At 39.0% G+C, this 22,299-nt stretch overlaps 1 protein-coding gene across 4 annotated transcripts in view; it reads right to left on the reverse strand.

Annotated features, from left to right (window-relative positions):
• dtwd2 (DTW motif tRNA-uridine aminocarboxypropyltransferase 2) overlaps nt 1-22,299 on the reverse strand; it is a 71,493-nt gene that overhangs the window by 33,563 nt on the left and 15,631 nt on the right. For 3 of the 4 annotated variants that reach the window (XM_076284905.1, XM_076284903.1, XM_076284906.1), the window contains exons 2-3: nt 15,972-16,062; nt 13,633-13,727 (exon numbers count right to left, since the gene is read on the reverse strand). In XM_076284905.1, the coding sequence (XP_076141020.1) occupies nt 13,633-13,727; nt 15,972-16,062 (186 nt within the window). Of the gene's footprint in view, nt 1-13,632; nt 13,728-15,971; nt 16,063-16,179; nt 16,298-22,299 lie in introns of those variants that run through there. The other variant, XM_076284904.1, reaches the window with a different exon arrangement.

Raw genomic sequence — 22,299 nt, forward strand, 5'->3', positions numbered from 1 at the left:
CCGATCCGTACCGTAGAATAGATTTGTAAGTGTAGGGCATATTTGTGATATTGACAATTACTTGTACAGATCATTTTTACAGTTACAAATCATTTTTACAGTTTCAAAACGTGATACACACGTACAAAACTATTGAGTCTAATATTCTTCCATAGCTTGGCCCCCTCATTGCTGCTTGCATCTATATTTTGGTTATTGTTATTTCATACTCAGTCAAAACATATCTGCAAGTTTATTGATATTATTTGAAATACACATTTTTTTATCCTTATTTTTTATTGATTTTAAACAACCAACATTCTTTCAACACGTGTATTCAAATACAACAAAAAGATACACTTCTTGCCCGCCTCCCAACAACCCACCCACCCACTTTGAGCTATCTCTTGAATAATAATAATAATAATAATAATAATAATAATAATAATAGTTTACAATAAAAGTAACAATAGTAGTTTAAATAAATAAATTAAAACAACACTAAAACAAACAAACAGAAAATACAAACAACAAAAACACATACATGAGGGTAGTCTCACTTGTTATTGTGGCATTTAAGAACATAGGTTACTAGGTCTTGATTCCAAAAATGTAATTAATGAATCCCATATTCAGGGTTCGTACACATATTCCAAGATCAAATTCAAGCACTTTCAAGATCAATTTTCAAGCTTTTGCAGCACTTTCCTTATACGAATATACTAACTCAAAATGATTTTTACTTTATCATTTAGAGATGGTTTTAACAGACAAAATTGTGTTTCTTAATAGCAGGAAAAGAAATTAAAGGAAAACTTTGGAAAAAGTTAAAGGAAAAAATGTGTCACCTGTCAGACTTTGCTTGCTATCTAACTGGCTGAGTCAATATACCAAAAAAATATTAAATAAACAAATTAAATAAAATAAGAAAATAAATCACTCAACAAATAACTATTCTTTGCTGAATATGTGAACTCAAATTAATGTTATTGCTCGCTCTTTCATGACAGTCAAGACTGATTATGTCTCTTTCTTGCCTACAACGGCATGCAGACAGGCCTACATCTGTTATCATGAGCTACCAACCAGTAGGCTAGCAATGCGGAGATGTGACGTTGGCTGACGTGAAGATGACTGAGTGGTCATATAATTGGATAAATTTAACTTCTTGCCAAACGGCACGATATGCACATATGCATTGTGTTTTAATGTCCTTTCCAGGGCCTATAAGCATTAAACCACAAAACTGAGCTGAAGTTTGAGACATGACCAAGGCCGTAGCCAGGATTCATTTTTTTGATAGAAATGTTGCCCCTCGGGAAATGCTATTGGGGTGTGAAAAATAACCCCTTAAATGATGACTTATGGTGAATATTGCGGAAACTAATTGATAAATTGACAAATATAATTTATACATTATAGCATAAATCACACTTAGAAATACAGCCTATTATGGTACATTTATAAAAGAGCAAACTAACCTATATATGCCTATGAAAGACTTAATCATAGAGGGCTGTAATGTAGGCCTAAAGGTTATCATGATCATTTTGCCGTATGACGTAGAAACATTTGTTCAGTTTATAACATGTTTTGTTTATAACTTAAACCAGCACTTTTCCCACAATATTCTACTTTTTTAGATGCACCGGTATATTTCAAGAGCCTTTTCTCCAATTGGTTTTGAGGATATTTCTACTGATCTCTGCTCCATCTTTAATTAAGAATGCTCTGCTTCTCCTCACCAGAGTAGTGAATGTTGCATTTATAAATTGCAGGGTCATAGGCTACGGAGCTTGGACCTTCTGACACAGTGAGTGTCACATCTTGACTCTCACTTGAGGGCCCTTTGCCTATTATTTCCCTCTCCTAACTCTTTCTCCTCATTTCCACCTTTCTGTCTGATTTCCCTTCTCCTGTCTCCTGTGTAAATAACTGACCAATAATCAATATCATGCTTAGATAATATCCATATCTACTATTATCTACTATCTAGGCTACTATCTATATGCTACTATTGGTCCAGACTTTTCAGTGCAGGTTAGCTAGCTGCAACTCCACTGATTTTCAGCATAACATTTTGAGTAGGCCTTGAAGTCAGCCTTTGTTCAGGTCTGACGATTGTTTATTTTGGACAATGGATTTGTGGGTATTGATTTTTTTTTTTTGGGCTGCATGAGACACTGTGTTGCGTTCGTTAGTTAGGACATATAATAGCTCCATGATGAGTCAACTCTACTTTCGTTTTGACATGTCGGAGGTATCTACAACTACGTGTTGCGTGACGGTGCGTTGATGCAAGGATAATTGTCTTGTCGGCTATTTTTAGTTAATAAGTGAAATGAAATTTGAAGAAATAAAGGTGACCTCTATGGTAGATACGGCCATAGACATGTGCGGTTGGTGCGGTTTTGCATTCACATACCTAAGTTCGTCTCCCTCTTCAACCTAACTTTCCCCTTGTCTTCCAATGATTGGAGCGAAGTAGCCTATTCAATAATATAGCTTTAATGGTGACCTATTTAGCAATGCATCTATATAACCCTACATGATTTCTGTTTAGCAGTCCGAAATAGCTGTTTTCTAACCAACGCTCATTAAAACGACAACCTCACTTCATGTTGATGGTTATCTCCGACTGTGAGCAGGGGGGCGTTGACACGCATGAAAACAGACTGGCAGATCCATAGACTGGGCAGATCAGTCACACACGCAGAGGCGCAAGCAAGGACCATGGCGGAGAAGTTTTAATTTTAAACTCTCCGACTCTCTGCATCTAATCTCTGTGTCAAAAGAAATACACTTTTTTAAGCATTTTCAAGCACTTTATCCGAAATGCAAGCACTTTTCAAACCATGAATTCAAGCATTTGCAAGGATTTCAAGCACCCGTACGAACCCTGCATATTTTATGGAAAATATGGCTTTTGTGTTTAATGGCATATGTAAGTCTAGGTGGCAGTCTATCACTAGGTGATAGACTAGGCATATGTCTATCACTAGGTGGCAGTCTCGCCAGGTCTCGCTGATCACTTCCCGGAAAGTTTACACAAGTAAGTAACAGGCAACACTTCATATTTCATGAAAGACGTTATATCTCCATTTCTAGAAAAAAACTGCGATTTTGATGAAAACTAGCCACTGTTTAGCTTGGGATTTCTCAGGAACAGAGGCGTGTAGAAATACACAGTTTGCACCCACCGAGAGCTTAAAGTCTCACCTTTTAATCGAGCCATTGTATGTGTTCATAGCTATAACACAGAATATGCTGTGGCTGTACAAAAATCATCAACAATGGTCTAGATTGCTGGCACTCTAGGACAAAGCTCCCGAAAACAGCTTGGCATTCAATGAGTTAATAATAATAATAATAATAATAATAAAAGGCCAATATTAGGATATTACTTTAAAATAATAAAAAAATATATAATTATAATTATAATATAAAGTATATAATTATAATTCATATATATATATATATATATATATATATATATATATATATAAATTATATAAATTTATTTCAATTTCATTTTTTATATGTATATATATATATATATATATATATATATATATATATAAATTATATAAATGTATTTCAATTTCATTTTTTTCATATATATATAAAATGAAATTGAAATAAAGTGCAAATGAAACTATAGTCTTATAATCTGCAGAGCCATTTGAAAAATTGCTTCAGCAGTCTCCATTTTTGCATGGCAGGACCAGAAGAGTGGTGGTTAGAAAACCCAGAACTCACTTCTCCTTGACGGCGCTGCTCCTTTTGTGCTTGGACAAGAGGTCAAATGCAGGTATGGGGGGCGATGATTGGCTGCCAGCCGTGCCTCGTTGAAGCTGTTTGCGTTGGCCATGTGTCTCTGTTGACAAACCCCATGGATGAAGTTTTAGCCGTGCATGCCCACCAGAGGGTGCTGAAGAGACTCTTGGTGGTCTGAGCCCGGCATGACACCCACTTGAGGGCCGTCCGGTCACAGTAATGTACAAGATGAGTTTTTTTTCACTGAGAAAAGAGAAGCCCTCATTCCTCAGTTAAACGATTGAGGACCAGTCCTCTTGAGAGCCATCTCACTTCACTGGGACATAGCAGTTGGACATGATCTGCTTCTATGTCCTCACAAAGCTTAGCAAAACATTTGGAGTTCATAGCATTGTTTTTAATAAAGTTTATGGTTTTCACACTTACATCCATCACCTGGTGACATATTTTTTGCTGCAAGGCTTTCACGGTGGAGAAAACAGTGTGTCCATTTAGCTTCTGGTGCACGATCAAGGATCTGTCTAATGACACCATGATGCCTGCCAGTCATTGATGCTGCACCGTCACTGCACACCCTGACACAGTTCTGCCAGTTCAGGCCGTTCTCAGTGAAGTAGTTATCCATGCAGCGGAAACATTCCGGAGCCGTAGTTCGTGTTGGTAGCTCTCCACAAAACAGTATGTCTTCGTGCAAACTACTGTCCCAGCGATAGTGAACAAAAACTAGCAGCAGTGCAGCATTCGTGACATCCGTAGACTCGTCTAATTGCAAAGAAAAATAAGGCTACTTTTTATTCTTTCTATAAGTTGATGTTGTATGTCTGAGGCCATGTCCGCGATACGGTGACTCACAGTGTCGTTTGAGAGTGGGATGGTCAGCAGCTTTTTTTGCAGCGGCCTCTCTGACCATCTCACAGCACATATCAACAGCGGCAGGCAGAACCAACTTCTCCGCTATGGTGAATTCTTTCTTACTCTGTGCCACACGTCTGGCTACGAGGTAGCTGGCTTTCAATGCACATTTACGGCCAGCGAAATTTCGCCTCGGGGGCGTGACGGCGAAACCGCTAACCTTTTGACTGCAGTGTCTAGCCAGTGGTGGCAAGCGAGCTAATTAGGCTAATCAGCTAGTTCAAACGTTTAAGTACTTAATGAAGATATCCAGGGGCCTCGACTAAGTTGATGTTGCCTATAAACAACAATTCATGTTCATAGAAACAACAAGGTCAATAAGACATAATATATTTCATACCTGTGTTGCAGCATGTAGCCTAGCTGTCTAGCTAGGTTTACAATGTAATCCAATGTCCTAAAATACTAGCATTTCGCCTGTCAGCTAGCTAAAAAGATCGAGTGCCTAAACTAACATATAGGGTCTGTTTGAAACGGAAGACAGCTGCCTACTGCCTCCCTCCCTACATAGAGAGCTGTCTCACTAGACATGACTTTGGATTAAATGCATCTTTTAAAAATGAGCGTAGCACTCTAGAATCTTTGGTTAACACTACGGTATGACGTTAGCAAAGGCCTGACGTTAAACTAAATTAGAATTACGTAAGCTAGCAGGCTAAAGGTATAAATTAGTTTTACGGCCGGCAGATATATCAGACCAGACGCTATTAATGGTTACAACAATGGCATAATCAGATAGTAAATTGTTTATTTCTCATCTCAAATCTACAGATCTAAGCAAAATAAGGTCACACAAATGACATTTTAAACAGATTCAGCAGTCATTACCGATGTCATCCACCATGTTTGTTTACCTTTCACAGCTGTTTCAGACGTTGCCGCAAGGGATTATGGGTAGGAGGGAGCATGAAGTGTGCATCGATGCTGCCTCCAAAAATGGCCGTTATTTGGGAATTCTAAGATATCTTAGAAGGTAGCAGAATTAGTTTTTTCGGTTTCGAACCGCACTTGCTGCCTTGCTCCCCAGTTAGATATCTTAAAAGGCAGCAACGTTTCGAACACACCCATATAGTGGTCTATTTAGTGGTGTATGTGCTCTGACTAAGTTTGTGTGGCATATAAACCACAATTTGTGTTGATACAAGTGCCAATGTTCGTGTAGAAACATTTTAATCACATACAAATTTTTGTGTTACAGCTCAGGTAGTCTCCGCCATCTTGGTCAGACTTTTTTGTAACTCCCGCCTCCAAACACAAAGACGTGGACCTGATTGGTTCTCGAATGGTCCTCATTTAAATAAAGTTAAACTTTGGCCAACTTTGTTTCGCCTGCCTCGGCGATTCGCTTTCATTTCGCCCAACCAGGGTGAATTTAGTCTCCATTCAACCTCAATGAGAGCGACGCGGAATTTCGGTGTGTGAAAACACACCGTTAGAGTTGCTTGTCAGTGCCACGACAGACCTTTTCTGCATCTGCAGCCCACTTTTCTTCCTATATTCCACCAGCTTTCCCACGAGCATTGGGGGCTTGGTCTCTAAATGGCGCTGTAGTTTTGAGGGCTTGAGGGCTTTGTTGGATAGCATTAGCCCACACTCACACACTGGGCTTTTGGGATTGCCTCTGTTCCTTCATTTACGAAACCGTATTTAATGAAGTCGAGATGGTACTTCCGTAAAAACGTTGTCTTTTGGGTTGGGAGGTTGGCAGGACGTTCGTCTTCATTTGTTTCTTTTTAAAAACTTCTCAATTTTTGCTGCTTCTTCTCTGTGTATTGGCGTTTGTTAAACAACTGATTGATGCTTTTTGCGGCCCTCTGGGGGGCGCTGGCGGCCCTATGGTTAAGAATCACTGTTCTAAGGGATAATGCCTCCGGGATACGGCCAAGGATACATATTTTTGGGCATGCAGGGATTTCTTTCTGAATGATGCAGGAAATGATCTCAGTTATGCCATTCCAAAATTCTTGAATATGTTTACAGGTCCAGATACCAGGGCTTTGAACCGATTTTTTTTCCGAACAGAAACGGAACCGATTTCGTTCCGAACAGAAACGGAACCGATTTCGTTCCGAACAGAAACGGAATTATAACGTTTCCGGTTATGAGTTCCACCAATAAATTGACGTTCCCGAACCGGTTAGAACAAAAAAATACTGTTCCCGGAACGGTTAATTTCGTTCCTGTCAGCTGTTTAATGGTATAGAATTATGTCACATCTTTCTCATCCAGCTTAAACCAAATGTAATAATATTACAACCATTATTACATAACAATAATTATATTATTAATAATAATAATAATAATAATTAAATAGGCCTACAATTATTTCAAATGTGTAGTTTATTGTTAAAAGAGAAAATTTCCACACAAACGTAACGACATTATTAAGACACATGGTTATGTCACTCTGGCAACAACAAATTGCAACTGTCGTCGGGGGAAAGGCCATCCAGTAGGCCTAATCAGGGGCGCCTGCAGGAATTAATGCTATGGTACACACACCCATCACCCCCCCCCCCCCCCCCCCCCCGCAAAAAAAAATCACTCGTGAACAATATTTGTCCGTTTTAGGTCCGTGCATTGGTCAGCAAAAAAGTAGCCTACATAGCATAACAACATCCACATGCAATAATACAACGACAATGTCTACAATGACCTATTCATTTGGACAACTTGATACAGCCCTATACAGGCTAAAGTTACCTTTAGTTTTGTTCTAGCGTAACGTGACGTCTGGCTTTAGCGCAGTCTAACGTTCTGACAAGCACACCAATTGCCTACCTTGCCCATCTGGAATAACTCCTAGCTTTGCTGCCTCCATCCTTTCTGTTTTCGTTGTTTAAACTTGTGATATCCATGATGAGTATTGAGTTAGTGAATTAGCTCAACATTGTGTGCTGATAACCATATATAGATAGCCGAGTAAAAGAAAACAACAAGTAGCCTATTGCGTGTCTGCGTGCGTATTCTCTCTCCTGCTCAAACAAAATGCGTGCACGTTAATTTTGATAACGTGTTCACTAACTTTACGTAATAGATGGTAAATAGCCCAATGGCATGCAGCTAAAGGGATACTGTGCATATTTGGGAAGGTATGGTAGGCCAATTTGGTGTGAATACACGCACACAAGGGAAATGTTCTGTTGTTGAGTAACGTTAGCTTGATGGTACGCACAGTGCGTACGGACGTACACCTGCAGGCGCGCCTGGGCCTAATGTTCGCTAGTCCATTATTAACGTGGAGTCGACAAATATAGCTATTGATATTGTGTTTGGAATGAGCGTTTTAATTAACGATGGATCGTAATTCACCTCTTATTTAAGTGGAGTGGAGACTTTGTAATCCATCGCTCTCTCTCCATTCAGTCAGCGAATGTCTGATGTGATGTCACACAGGAAGTGAACCTCAGCCGTCATGGTAACGTGCGCAGGAAAATAATTACTTTTTTTTTTTAGTTAATTAGGCAACGAAAACTTTGAGGAACGAAATAAAACCGGTATTAACCGGTTACCATTATTTTAAATAAGTGTTCCTGTTCCAGAACATAAAAAATAATAACGTTTCCGGTTTCGTTTCTGTTCCCTGTAAAATACAAAAAGTTCCCGGTTTTCGTTTTCGTTCCTTGAACCGGTTCAAAGCCCTGCCAGATACAATGAAACAAAGTTCCTTTCTCTGTCATACATGTTATACATGTGTCCAGTATGTGGAAAGTTAAACTTATGGAGTTTCAGGAGTTATATATGTTCTCATGAGGCAAAAATATTGAATTAACCTCAATCTACTATTAATAGTCATGCCTTTTCCCATTCTAGCTCTGTAATGACTGTCTGAAAATCGTCCATCCAGGCCATTCTCTTATAGTCTGAGGACTCTCTTGATGACTTAAGCAATTTACTGTATATTTTTGAGATCATCCCTTTAGCATGGGGATTGGGTGTTACCAGTTCTTCAATACCATTTAAAGCAGGAGATTGGTTCTTAGAATGAACAAAACTCCGTATTTGAAAATATTTAAACAAATTATCTTTCAGATATTCAAAAGGCATAAGGGTGTTGTCTTTAAAGAGATCTGAAATCTTCTGTAAACCAAGCTGTGCCCTAAATTTAAAACCTGGGTCTGATGTACCTGGTGTAAATCTTGCATTACCCCAGATAGGAAAAATGTGATTTATATCTCTTGGCTCTCCAACCATCTCTTGCGACTCATACCAAGCTGTAATTGTGGTCGTAACAAATGGGTTGCTTGTATTCTGCTTAAGCATTTTAAGAGAGTTGGAGTATAGGTATCTGTCCAAAGTTAACCCTTTCGCCTTTTGTTCCTCTATCTGGACCCATGGCAGCTTTGAAGTATTAGAGAACCAAAAAAGTGTGGCTCTAACTTGGACTGCTCTGAAGTACCATAGTGGGTTGGGTAACTGCAACCCTCCCATATCATAAGGTAGATATAATAAGGTTAAGCAAAGTCTTGGTCGTCTTTTATTCCAGATGAAATTTGTGAATGTTTTCCTCATAGTAGAGAAAAAGGCTGGTGGGGGTGAAAGAGGAATTGACTGAAACAAATATAAAAATTTGGGGAGAATGTTCATCTTAATGGCATTGATTCTGCCTATGAATGTGAATGGGAGAGACCATGTGAAACAATGGGGTCATAGTTATGTGGGATTATGTTTTTTTTTTAGGTGTGAGAATAATCCCCAAATATTTAAACTAAATTTTAGATACTGTGAAAGGGTGTTGGATTGGTGGACTATTTCTTTCTTTTTCATTGAGGAAGAGTATGGAAGATTTGGATTGATTGACCATATATCCTGAGAATGTTACAAAATGATTAATCATATTGATCACAGTAGGCATTGTGTTTTTTTTAGATCTGCAAGGTATAATAATATATCATCTGCAAGTAATGAAATTCGATGCTCTTGACCTGAAACATCAATTCCCTTTATTCCTGGATGACTATGTATGGCTATTGCCAGGGGTTCAATAGACATCACAAATAGTAGGGGGGACAGTGGGCAACCCTGTCGCGTACCACATGAAATATTGAAGGGTTCTGAAATTAAGTTGTTTGAAACAATTTCTGCTAATTTTAGCAATTTCAGATTCGCAATACAATAATTTAATTCATTGAAAAAGTTTAGGTCCACAGCCATGTCGGCTGAGCATATCAAATAAATAAGGCCATTCAACTCTGTTGAACACCTTTTCGGCATCCAGAGACAGTATGCAGTTGTCTTTAGCATCTGTCTTTTCGTGGATGATATTCAATGCTCGTGTATATTATGAAAGGCCTGCCTGCTCTTCACAAATCCATTTGGGTCATTATGAATTATTGTTGGTAGATGAACTTCCAGTCTCAAAGCTAGTGCTTTGGCTAGTCTTTTAGCATCAGTGTTAATCAAAGACATCGGTCTATATAATTCACAACTGTGTTGTGGTTTATCTGGCTTTGGCAAGAGTGTAATTAAGGCCTTTCTTAGTGACGGGGGCAGAATTCCAGCTTCAGGGACTCCTCAAACATTTCAAATAGAGGGCGAATTAATTGATCTTTGAAAGCTTTATGTACTGTATATCTATGGGGAGACTATCTGGTCCAGCTGTTTTCCCATTTTTCATTGTATCTATAGCCTTCAGTAATTCCTCTACAGACAATGTAATACAGTGAATGTAATTTCTGTTTCACTTCATCTGAGAAGGCAGGTATTTAAAGACCATCTAGAAAGCTAATTTGTTGGACGGTATTTCCAGGAGATTCTAATTTGTATGTAACGATTTGAAGAAATTGGTAAAAGCTTCATTGATCTCTTGTGGATCAGATGAGGGAGTCCCTGAGTTTGTTATAATGCTATTAATGGCTTTATTAGATTGCATTTTTAAAAATTTGCCAGGCCAGAAGTTTGCCAGATTTTTCTCCCTGCTCATAGAATGTTTGTTTCAGGCAAAATAGGCCGTTTTCAGTTTTAGATAGTTTAGTGGTGATAGTGATAGTTTGTTGTATTGTGCTCTGATGGGGGGTATTTTTGCTGTGGCATTGTATGTGTATCATCTTTATAGGTTTCTTTTTCTAACTTCTTGATTTCTTCATCAAGTGATCTCAATTTTAAATTAACTTCATTGGTTATAGAGCTTGTATAGCTAATCATCTGCCCTCTAATATAGGCTTTGAAAGCCTCCCATCTAACAGAAGCACTTTCATTTCACGTTTCATATGTATTTATTTTGAAAAATACATCAATGTATTAAGTACCCACAAATTCTAAGAAGTTTGGATATTCTAAGAAGTTTGGATATTGTCTTCTCCAACACAAGTCTAATTCCTGCATAAAGGTCTATAATTTTTTCCTACTTTGAGCATGAGTGTTATCTATACTCTTGAGTCTATCAAGGTCTGTTGACAGGGTTGTATTGAAATCTCCTCCAATCAGGAGTTGGCCAGACATAGGAGCTAAAAGTAAAAATAAGTCTTCAAAAAAATGTGGGCTATCTGAATTTGGTCCATATAGATTTACAAGATTTATCATCTTGTCAGTGAGTAGCCCTTGAAGAATTAAATACCTGCCTGCCTTGTCAGATATGACATTAGATGCGTATGATGATGCAAATACCTGTCCCGCCCTGTTCTTTGTCATTTCTGTAGTTCATTAGACAGTAAATGTGTTTCTTGTAAGAACACGATAGTTGCTTTGAGTTGTTTTAGTCTACGCATGACCTGTTTTACTTTAGATCATTTACCTAACCCCCTCACATTCCAGGATGTTACAGTATATTGATATGCGAGTCATTCCTCATTTAACCATTGTGTATTATATTTCCTTAAGCTAGAGACAATAACTGTTGTAAAAACAGACATTAACATAAGTTCAACTAGAAAAAATTAAATATTTTTTTTTTCAAAATGAGGCTCTTGGACACAATTAACCCGAACATGGCGGTCTTGGCGAAGCACCTAATCAATCGCTATTAGCACTTCTCCCTTGTGTTTGCATGATACTCCCACTTTTCCCTCACCCTCCTATAAATGCATCAATGCATATGAAAATATGTTCCATGGCAGCATGTTCAAATGCATCATGAAAATTGTTTTTGTTTTTTTTAGTTGGATATTGGATGTCAGAAGAAAAAAATGGGTGTTCCATAACACAGTGCATTTAGTAGTGTGTGAAATGAATGTCCCACACTGGGAAGCATTATAGTTTGATACTGCAGCTAAAATTAGACTTGAAGAAGAAACTGTCACCTGTTCCATTTTTTTTAACAGCCATTCCTTTATTAATAAATTCATTACATTTCTATGTTAACATGTTCTATTAAAGAAAAGATGGGAAATAACTCTGTGTGCTGTAAAGTGGTTACAAGAAATTAAATCGGAATCGGCTAAAATCGTCTTTGTATACTGTATGTTTCTAGCCTGATGTAATCATACTCAATTCTAGTCAGAATATGAGTCTGATACTGCTACATTGGGACATAATTATGGGGCGTGTTTCAACCGATACAGGGGGGGAATGCCTCTGCACTCAATTGGATAGACCTAACCAATCAGAGCAACAAAATAGCTTACCGTGAGGTGTAGGAAGAAAACACACAAACCATCCTTCTTCTCCTATATCCCTCCGTTTTTAAAAATAATTCTGTTGAACAGTGATATGCTACAAACATGTTAAACAGCTGGGAAAGGCTGTAGCAAATCTGTCGCAAATCGAACAGGTGGTCAATCAGAGATTTCAAACGAACGAGGGAACATATGCAACAGCGCTGTTTTCCCTTGATGAAAGTGAAACCACGAGTTTTCCCACATCTCAACTTTGGCCAAAGTTTTCAGAAATAATCGTTTTCAGTGATACAACCTCATTAAATAATATGAATTTTCCATATGGGGTCTTAAAAGCCATGTATCCTTCTAGCCACAGTGTTTTTGTTTCAAACATAAGCCTAATCAAAGCGTGCTCAGATGACGTGATAGACCAGGCGCTGTTGCTCATCTGTCCATCATCGTGAAGCCTGATTTGATTGGTCCGTCCGATATAGGGCGAGCATACTTCCACCACAATGGAACAATGCCAGACCGAACATAGTCGATCAATTTTGTTTTGGAGATATGAAACAGCTAAAAACAGGATTTAGGGCATTTTGTATTGAGAGCTGCTTCTAACATGACCTACTCACCTTCGCGGCCATGTTGGATTGTGAAATACACAATTGAATAACGTTACTTTATGTTTTTAAAAATAGAGATATAGACTGTGTCTCAAATCGCGTACTTCTGCACTTACAATACCTAAATTGAGTCCCCAGATGGTGCACTCATAACGGTCAAAAAGCTAAGTGTGGAACACTGGACACTTTTCGCCCTCACGGACGCCATCTTGGCCAAATAGCGGAAGGGGAGGGAGTGTTTTCAAACTTGTGGTAATCGCGGTTGAGAAAGCTGAAGCTGCAGCAGTGGAAAACATACTTTACAGAGGTACAAGCAAGTTATAACATAAATGGTTCATGTTTTGACACGTGACACCATGTCACTGTCGAATTGACGACACCAATAGTTATATTTAATTGTTGCGATCGTCATTTCTGTAAAGTGCACGGAGTTAGTGTTTGATATGAGACGATACTATTCTGTTCAAATTTGCGCACTCCGCCAGTAAGCACACATAGGGTGCTACACGAAAGTGTTCACGAAAGTACACCAATTGAGACAGACTCATAGTGTTTGGAACCAAACTCTTCATTTGACACTCAATAAAAAAGACACTGGGATGAACAGTGGGTACAGTTGTGGACCGGAACAGAACAGAAGTGGAGCTGCCGGTAAAAACCGGTAATCCAGTAACAAACAGTTTAAACACATAGGTCTAGTTTTAATTGGAACTTGGGCAGGACAAGAGTTTTTATTCTAAAACACTACTGATAAGATAATACTGATAAATGTATATCAAACTAAATTTGTAATTCTGAATAAATACCTTTCTTCACTGAACCTCCGTCCAACAAAAACTTTGCATTTCCCAGGCGGTAGGCAGGCAGCTAGCAGAGGCACCGTGCGAAGAACTCTGCTCTCCTGAAGAACATAGCAGGCCAAATTATTGGAATGCAAAAACAAACTGTACAGCAACATGTAGGAGCAACAGTTCCAGCAGCTGTGTCAATTAAAGGAATACTCCAGCCTAAAAACAAATTAGGGTCTAATTTTGGATGATTACAAGTGTAAACTTTAGTTAGGGACCAAAATTATGTTAATTGGAGTAGTTTGAGTACGAGTGGAATATGCAATTGCAAAGAAATAGCATACAACAGCCTTGAGGGTAAGCTCACTATATCAAAGCCACTGACTAGGCTCAAAATATCACTGTACTTCTATGCTGTTGTGGGGAGGGTCCCTGCAGACAAAACTAAGTATTTCAACCTTTTTAGGTGTAAAAAAGGGTGTAAAGGACTGTTTGTGAAGTCAGTACAGTACAGCTATTCGCTGCCATCTTGCTAGAACTCCTCACAAGATGGTGGCAACCAGAGGAATAACAGGGTCACTGACTATTATTCCAGTCGATGCCATCTTGTGAGGAGCCCTAGTTTTTACATTATGAGCTTGCCCTCAAGGTTATGTATTATGCTATTTCTTTGCAAATACGCAAATTATTCTTAGTCAAAACTACTCTGATTCAGAGTCCTGCAGGGTCCGTTTTTGGAGACCCGCCCGCACCCGCACAGTTCAGCACCAGATCCGACTCATCACCCGTGATAATATCAAAATTAAATCTGCACCCGCCCAGACCCGTTAATATTTGACCCGTTACCTGACCTGTGCCCGCGATAAATCAAACACGAGCTAAAATCATTCCAATTAGAGTGCTTTATTTTTATCTCGCACCTCTCAACATCACAATATAAGCTCTCTATGAAACAGCCTAACGAGTGCTTTCTTTCGCGCTATTGGAGCACGTAGGGCTACATACTTTCACATTTGATTTGAGTATTTCACATTCAATCTAAATCTTAAGCTAATGAACAATATAGCCTAAAGTGTGCTTTTTTCACCTTTAAATAGGCTACGGAACCTGATAACTTGTGCATTTTTCTTTAATATTTTGCATTAGGGCTAAATCTTACAATAACGAACCATAGCCCAAACTTTGCTGCATCAGAACATTACACAAAGACCTATTAATATTACAAGAAAAAATACAATCACAAACAGCATCACAAACAATAGCCATAAGCCTATATGCTGGCAACGCTCCAACTTCGAGATGCATCGAAGAAATCAAAGTCACAGCAGTGACGTGATGGTCAAAGGTTGTAGGCTATCGTTGACTAATACACATATTTGTGATGTGGTAATGGTAATTTAGACATACAAATATTGCACATATTTTTCATTTATGTTTTATTTCAGCAAACTAAAATACTGTTTTGGTTCTCATCCGCTACCCACCTGCAAGGAGTTCCTTATCCACCCGCACCCCCGCCCGTGAATTTTAGGATTTTATGTCACAATCCACCCGTTTGAGCAACTTATATGCGGGTACCCGTGGGTAGCGCTGGGACGGTAACAGCATTACCACAACACTGCGGTCACGTGACACCTACTGCGGGTCTGAGCTAGTCACCCTCATCACCGCAAAAAAAAATAAAAAATCTGTGAAACATTTGGGGGATTCGACTTCATGTATGCCTGCAGAGGTCTAAAGCTGACTGCATAACATGATTATTTCCTAGATTCTGAACTCTGACGTTTTCAACCATGACATATGCACAATTCCGGGTTGAAAACGTAGCAGAATCTCAGAAATATTCATGTTATGCAGTCAGCTTAAGACGTCTGCAGGCGGCTACATGAAGTCGAATCCCCCTATTGGCCTGCACATGTGTGCACATAGTGTGTAATGTGGTGATGTGTAAAAAAATATGTTCTAGTTTGTTAAGAATTTAACTATGTTAATAAACTGCTTATTTCTTTCATGTCTGAAGCATTTGGTCCAGTGATCTTTGAAGTTGCTGCGGCTGTCTAAAGTTTAATTGGCTGTGATGGCGACACAAAATTTGTAATCAATAACTCGCAATCAGATTTTTTGGTGTGTGTGTGGGGGGGGTGTGGGGGGTACCGCAAAACTGTGGTAATTTCTTGCTTTCCAACCGCCATAAGAAAACATCCATACCCTCCCAGCCCTACCCGCGGGTACCCGACCCGTTGCAGGACTCTGCTCTGATTAAGGTCATTTTGATCCCCAAGGAAGGTTCACTCGTTTTTAAACTGGAGTTTTTCTTTAACAGCTATGGTCCCATATTCTTTACCTGAGAAACTCACCTCTGCTGGATGTTGAACAATGTATAAACAAGTGGACACATCCAAAGGACACCCAGGGAGAAATGGGCAAAGGCATACTTTCTCTGGCCGGCTACAGAGAAATAGTGAAGAATAACATAAGATCAGTTCATGTAAGTTTGTTTGTTGGAAACTGTCATCAAATCAGGTACTGTATGTGAGCTCTGGTTAATAAATTCATCACAAGTACCTGTGAGTCCACATCCCCATAGCAGAGTGCCTAGCTTCCATTATATATGTCTCATTGTGACTATATATACTACCTCCAGGTGGTCTCTCTCTTGTGATTAAATGTTCCAAATGTAAAGTACTTAGAGCTGCATTCTGTGTATGAAAGGTGCTATACAAATAAAGCATTATTATTACAGAATGTGTGCAGGCAGAAAAGTGCTTTGTTGCACGCTGTTTTAACCAGGGCTTTGAACCGATTTTTTTTCCCAATCGGTTCGTTCCGAACAGAAACGGAATTATAACGTTTCCGGTTATGAGTTCCACCAATAAATTGACGTTCCCGAACCGGTTAGAACAAAAAAATACTGTTCCCGGAACGGTTAATTTCGTTCCTGTCAGCTGTTTAATGCTATAGAATTATGTCACATCTTTCTCATCCAGCTTAAACCAAATGTAATAATATTACAACCATTATTACATAATAATGATTATATTATTATTAATAATAATAATTAAATAGGCCTACAATTATTTCAAATGTGTAGTTTATTGTTAAAAGAGAAAATTTCCACACAAACGTAACGACATTATTAAGACACATGGTTATGTCACTCGGGCAACAACAAATTGCAACTGTCGTCGGGGGAAAGGCCATCCAGTAGGCCTACTCAGGGGCGCCTGCAGGAATTAATGCTATGGTACACACACCCATCACCTCCCCGCAAAAAAAAACAATATTTGTCCGTTTTAGGTCCGTGCATTGGTCAGCAAAAAAGTAGCCTACATAACATAACAACATCCACATGCAATAATACAACGATAATGTCTACAATGACCTATTCATTTGGACAACTTGATACAGCCCTATACAGGCTAAAGCAGGGGTGGGCAACTAATTTCCCCAAGGGGCCACATGACAAACTGGGACTGTTGAGGAGGGCCGGACCCAAAATACCGAACTCAAGTCTGAACTTAATTCTGTCCAATTCTATTCTGTTCTTGTATAACATTAAGTAAATCATATGTCTTTGTTTACTACTCGTAAGTACAGATGAAAATGCGAGGGAGACAAAGGAAAAACAGCAATAGGCTATTTAATCTATGTCCAGTATTTAATCCTCATTCTCGAAAATTTCTTTTTTGACATTGACATTTTTTTTCAGTTTTCAAAGACTGATATAAAAAAGTACTACAATATCTATATAATTAGGCTAGGCCATGAAAATGTGAAGAAGTCAGTACAACCATAGGCCTGTGCCACTATTTCATCAACACTCAGCAATATTTCATCATTAAATCATTACCATCATTAAATTAACTCTATGCAGAATTAGACTATGAAAATGTGGAGCAGACAATAGTAGACTGTCATTAGTTAATCAACATGCACAAAGAAAACAATTTTAAAAATGTAGGCTGTGTTTTTGCTTTAACTTTATGCACAAAACTGTGATTGGTCAACTCGCCCTGTGTGTTGAGCCGGCTGCTTCAAGCAACCTGTGGGTAGTAGCATCATACTAGTTCGCTAACATAAGCTTTGCAAATAAACTCAGACATATTTTGGTTACAATGACGGGATTCCGAATGTAAACTATCTATCTGCCAGTAACGTTTTGAAATTACCACTTCGTATCGCCAACAAACAGCAGGAGTTCGTTCTGACAACCTTTGCGGTGGTGAGCGACGCAGACATAAGAGACACAAAACTTTGAAAGGTTTACGCCGACTTAAAGGCAACTGCATTGTGTCGATGCAGAAGCATAAATTCTATTCATCAGCACATCAGTAAGGGTGTTTACATCGTATGCATCCACGCACAAATGTATGGGCGTACAAATAGCAGTCGCTTTCAAAATAAAAGCAACGATATTGATTTGCGTGCATTATCTCTATGCTAGGCTCTTGACTATTGTTCTTTCACGCGGGCCGGTCAGGGAAAGCCCACGGGCCGGATGTGGCCCGCGGGCCGGATGTTGCCCATGTATGGGCTAAAGTTACCTTTAGTTTTGTTCTAGCGTAACGTGACGTCTGGCTTTAGCACAGTCTAACGTTCTGACAAGCACACCAATTGCCTACCTTGCCCATCTGGAATAACTCCTAGCTTTGCTGCCTCCATCCTTTCTGTTTCCGTTGTTTAAACTTGTGATATCCATGATGAGTATTGAGTTAGTGAATTAGCTCAACATTGTGTGCTGATAACCATATATAGATAGCCGAGTAAAAGAAAACAACAAGTAGCCTATTGCGTGTCTGCGTGCGTATTCTCTCTCCTGCTCAAACAAAATGCGTGCACGTTAATTTTGAAGTTCACTAACTTTACGTAATAGATGGTAAATAGCCCAATGGCATGCAGCTAAAGGGATACTGTGCATATTTGGGAAGGTATGGTAGGCCAATTTGGTGTGAATACACACACACAAGGGAAATGTTCTGTTGTTGAGTAGCTTGATGGTACGCACAGTGCGTACGGACGTACACCTGCAGGCGCGCCTGGGCCTATGTCGCTAGTCCATTATTAACGTGGAGTCGACAAATATAGCTATTGATATTGTGTTTGGAATGAGCGTTTTAATTAACGATGGATCGTAATTCACCTCTTATTTAAGATGTGGAGTGGAGACTTTGTAATCCATCGCTCTCTCTCCATTCAGTCAGCGAATGTCTGATGTGATGTCACACAGGAAGTGAACCTCAGCCGTCATGGTAACGTGCGCAGGAAAATAATGACTTTTTTTTTTTTTAGTTAATTAGGCAACGAAAACTTTGAGGAACGAAATAAAACCGGTATTAACCGGTTACCATTATTTTAAATAAGTTTTCCTGTTCCAGAACATAAAAAATAATAACGTTTCCGGTTTCGTTTCTGTTCCATGTAAAATACAAAAAGTTCCCGGTTTTCGTTTTCGTTCCTTGAACCGGTTCAAAGCCCTGGTTTTAACTGACGCACTCCCTTATACGCACATGGGAGAATTTGCACCTTAGAGCAGAGCAAATAATGGCAGTTATTAGCCTATTATCTTATTTGGTGGAAATGGGCAATAGGCATGGGTAAGTTTGTTAACAGCACTGATTTATATTTTTTGGTATAGGCCTAGACCTACAGAACATTCAGTTTGTAGCCTTAGAAAGTCAAACGTTTGGCTGAAGAAGTAAACCTATATGACGGGATTAATTTACGGTTGTCAATTAGGCCTTAATTGCCAGCTGAGTTTGCCAATTTGGTGTGTAATAGGCTACTGGAAAATCCCCGACACTCGTGAAACAATGCAAAAACAAAACAAAAAAATTCTCCAGGGCTCAATATTCCATCAGTCAGCGTCAACAAAGTTAACCCTTAGAACCCTAAGCTGTTTTTAGGGCATTTTCACTACCTTTATTCATTTATTCTGGTCATTGTAAGTGCCACACACACATATTATATATTGTTTTTTTTCAGCAGAGTCTAGGCTATCCAGATCTGCCACCATTTCATGTATTAGTACTAGCATTGATTTTATTTAGATTTTTAAAGAATTAAAATATAAAATGTGTATTATAAAAATTATTATATTTCGACATGTATCTCACCACAGCAAGCTCATAGCTCTACATGCATTTCATGTGTGTGTAGGGCAGACTGTCCTGAATCGGGCAATACAATTGCCATGTTGGAGGGATACTCTGGGGCTGAGCAATTTACAGAAATATGTGGTGTGTGATTTACGTAAATAAATGCCATTTTTTATTTAGTGATGAAAAATGACCTTTCTGCGCTCCATATCTGTGACACGAACTGGCCTGACCGGACTTGACCCGAGGTTGCGTGTTAGCCTGCGTGCCTATGGTGTATGCACTTATAATGATTCTCAACTTTTTACTGAATTGCCATGAACAAAGTAAAGGCAAAAAAGGTGTTTCTTTGTTGAACAAATTGGGATGCAATGTGAGCCTTGAATTGGATGCCATGCAGGAATTTGCTAGGATCTCAAAACCGGATTATGAACATTCTTTGCCATAGAGAAACACACGATAGCGTTGGATTATAAACATGCTTTGCCACAAAAACAGAAAAAACGTGGGGTAAGTCCAGCTATATGAAGTTATTATTTTGCTGTCACTTCGTCTATTTTATAACCCAGAAGGATGTACTTGGTATCAAATGATAGCTCTGAGTCTCCTCTTTCATCTGGCATATCTATCAGATCACGGGTTTGTGAGTAGGGCCTAATTCAAACGAGAGTAATGGGTGTGCAGCGTTGGTTTGTGTACATGACGTTATTATCTCTTCGTCTGTTTTTATAAGCCAGAAGGATCGATATACATGGTACCAATGGATAGCCCTGTGTCTCCTCTTTCATCTGATATGCTTGCCATATCGATGCGATCACGGGTTCGCAAGTAATTCAAACGATAGTAATGGGTGCGCAGGTGAAAGCAGAGAAGTATAGACTGTAAATGTGATGCTATTTGATTTCATTTCATGATTTTTTTCAATGTTCATACTTGATCGTACAGACAAGTGTGTAGTCTCCTTGGAAAGTCTGTCACACAATAAAGGTTTCATCTTGCTGCAATGAACAGTTCCGGAGCAATGTAACAGAGAAGAAAGGGTGTGTTTTTTGACGCACTTTGCGTCAATCGGGTTCTAAGGGTTAAAGGGACACCAGGCAACGTTTTTGTGTTAATTACTCATCTTCGTAAGTCGGCATATGGTTAAAAGACTCGTTACAGGGCGAATGAAGACTATCTCGCCCGCCCCTACTGCCTGTAGGAAGAATATCCCGCTTGCAAGTTCAGTGTATCCTACTCGCCGACCGAAGCAGGCAGGGTAACGAAACGCTAGAGATTGTTGCAAACGTGTATAATGGCAGAGCCGGCGAAGAAGCAGCGAAAACCCTTGACAGAGGACGCAAAGAAAAGGAAAAGAGCTTCAGACCGAGCGAGGGGGAGTTTCGTAGAGAAAAAGCATCAGGTTTGCCTGGTGTCCCTTTAATCAAGGGGAAGATCACGCGAATGTACACCTAGGGTAAAAAATAAAACTTTAAACATCTCTACAAAACACATCTGGTATGATTACCAATCACTTAAAGTTTACAAAACAAGTTAAAATTTGTTTCTATGTGCCCTAGATCAAAGGTTACAGCATTTTGAAGATGATTGCAAGGGGAGTATCAGGCAGTATAAATTTGTGCTCTTGAAAAGCTCATTTATCTGAAAGTAATTGTGAAAGATATTGCCTTTTTTCTTATTCTATTCTTGTTTTATGTTGCACACATTTCCCTTGATATGGTTTTGACATAAAAATGAAGGAAAAAAATATATCTAAAGGGGTTTTAGGAGACGTTTAAAATATGGTGTTTCTGTAACTCTGTTACCGTAACTCTGTTACCATGAAATGCAGTTTTTTTCCCCCTCCCTCAATGGCATTAAAGAATAATTCCGTTATTAAGCACTTTGAGTCCCTTTTCTGGTTTGTTTTGGATGAACTAGAGTGGTGGACACCGAAATTTTGATGATGGGTCCCGTGTCGACTTTCTGACTCGTTTTGAATTGCCTTTGACTGTTTCAGAGTGGCTGGCTATGGGTATGCACAAACATGTCCCTAAAACAACCCTTAACATTAGTTTTTAAAACTGTGCAACTCACCGAGTGGTTAGTGATGTTCGTTGATGTTCCAAAACAAGTAGCGCAGCGAAATATAGTTTCTGTCGTGTTTTATTTGGCATTTTGTAAAATCCTATTGATTTCTGTTGGAAGACTCATTGCTCCTTGATATTACTGCGCTACTGGAAACGGAAAGGGGGTCTGTTTACGGTTGTAGTCTTTCCCCCACGAGACCTTCTTTTACTGTCTATGCTTCAGACTCAAATATTGAGCGGAAGTTTATACATGGTTGTGAGGTATCTGAAAAAATTGTTCCACAATAGCAAATAACACTAATTGAAATCATACATTGGACCAATTTTTTTTTTTTTAATAATCAACGAACACCATTAACCACTTGGTGAGTTGCACAGATTTGAAAAACGAACGTTAAGGGTTGTTTTAAGGACATGTTTGTGCATGCCCATAGCCAGCCCCTCTGAAACAGTCAAAGGCTATTCAAAACAAGCCAGAAAGTCGAGACAGGACCCATCGTCAAAATTTCGGTGTCCACCAT

The sequence above is a fragment of the Alosa pseudoharengus genome, unplaced genomic scaffold (assembly GCF_046254945.1).
Source record: "Alosa pseudoharengus isolate Yale_2024_CS ecotype anadromous, Long Island Sound unplaced genomic scaffold, YU_APseudo_1.1 YU_APseudo_1.1_scf_14, whole genome shotgun sequence".
NCBI lineage: Eukaryota > Metazoa > Chordata > Actinopteri > Clupeiformes > Clupeidae > Alosa > Alosa pseudoharengus.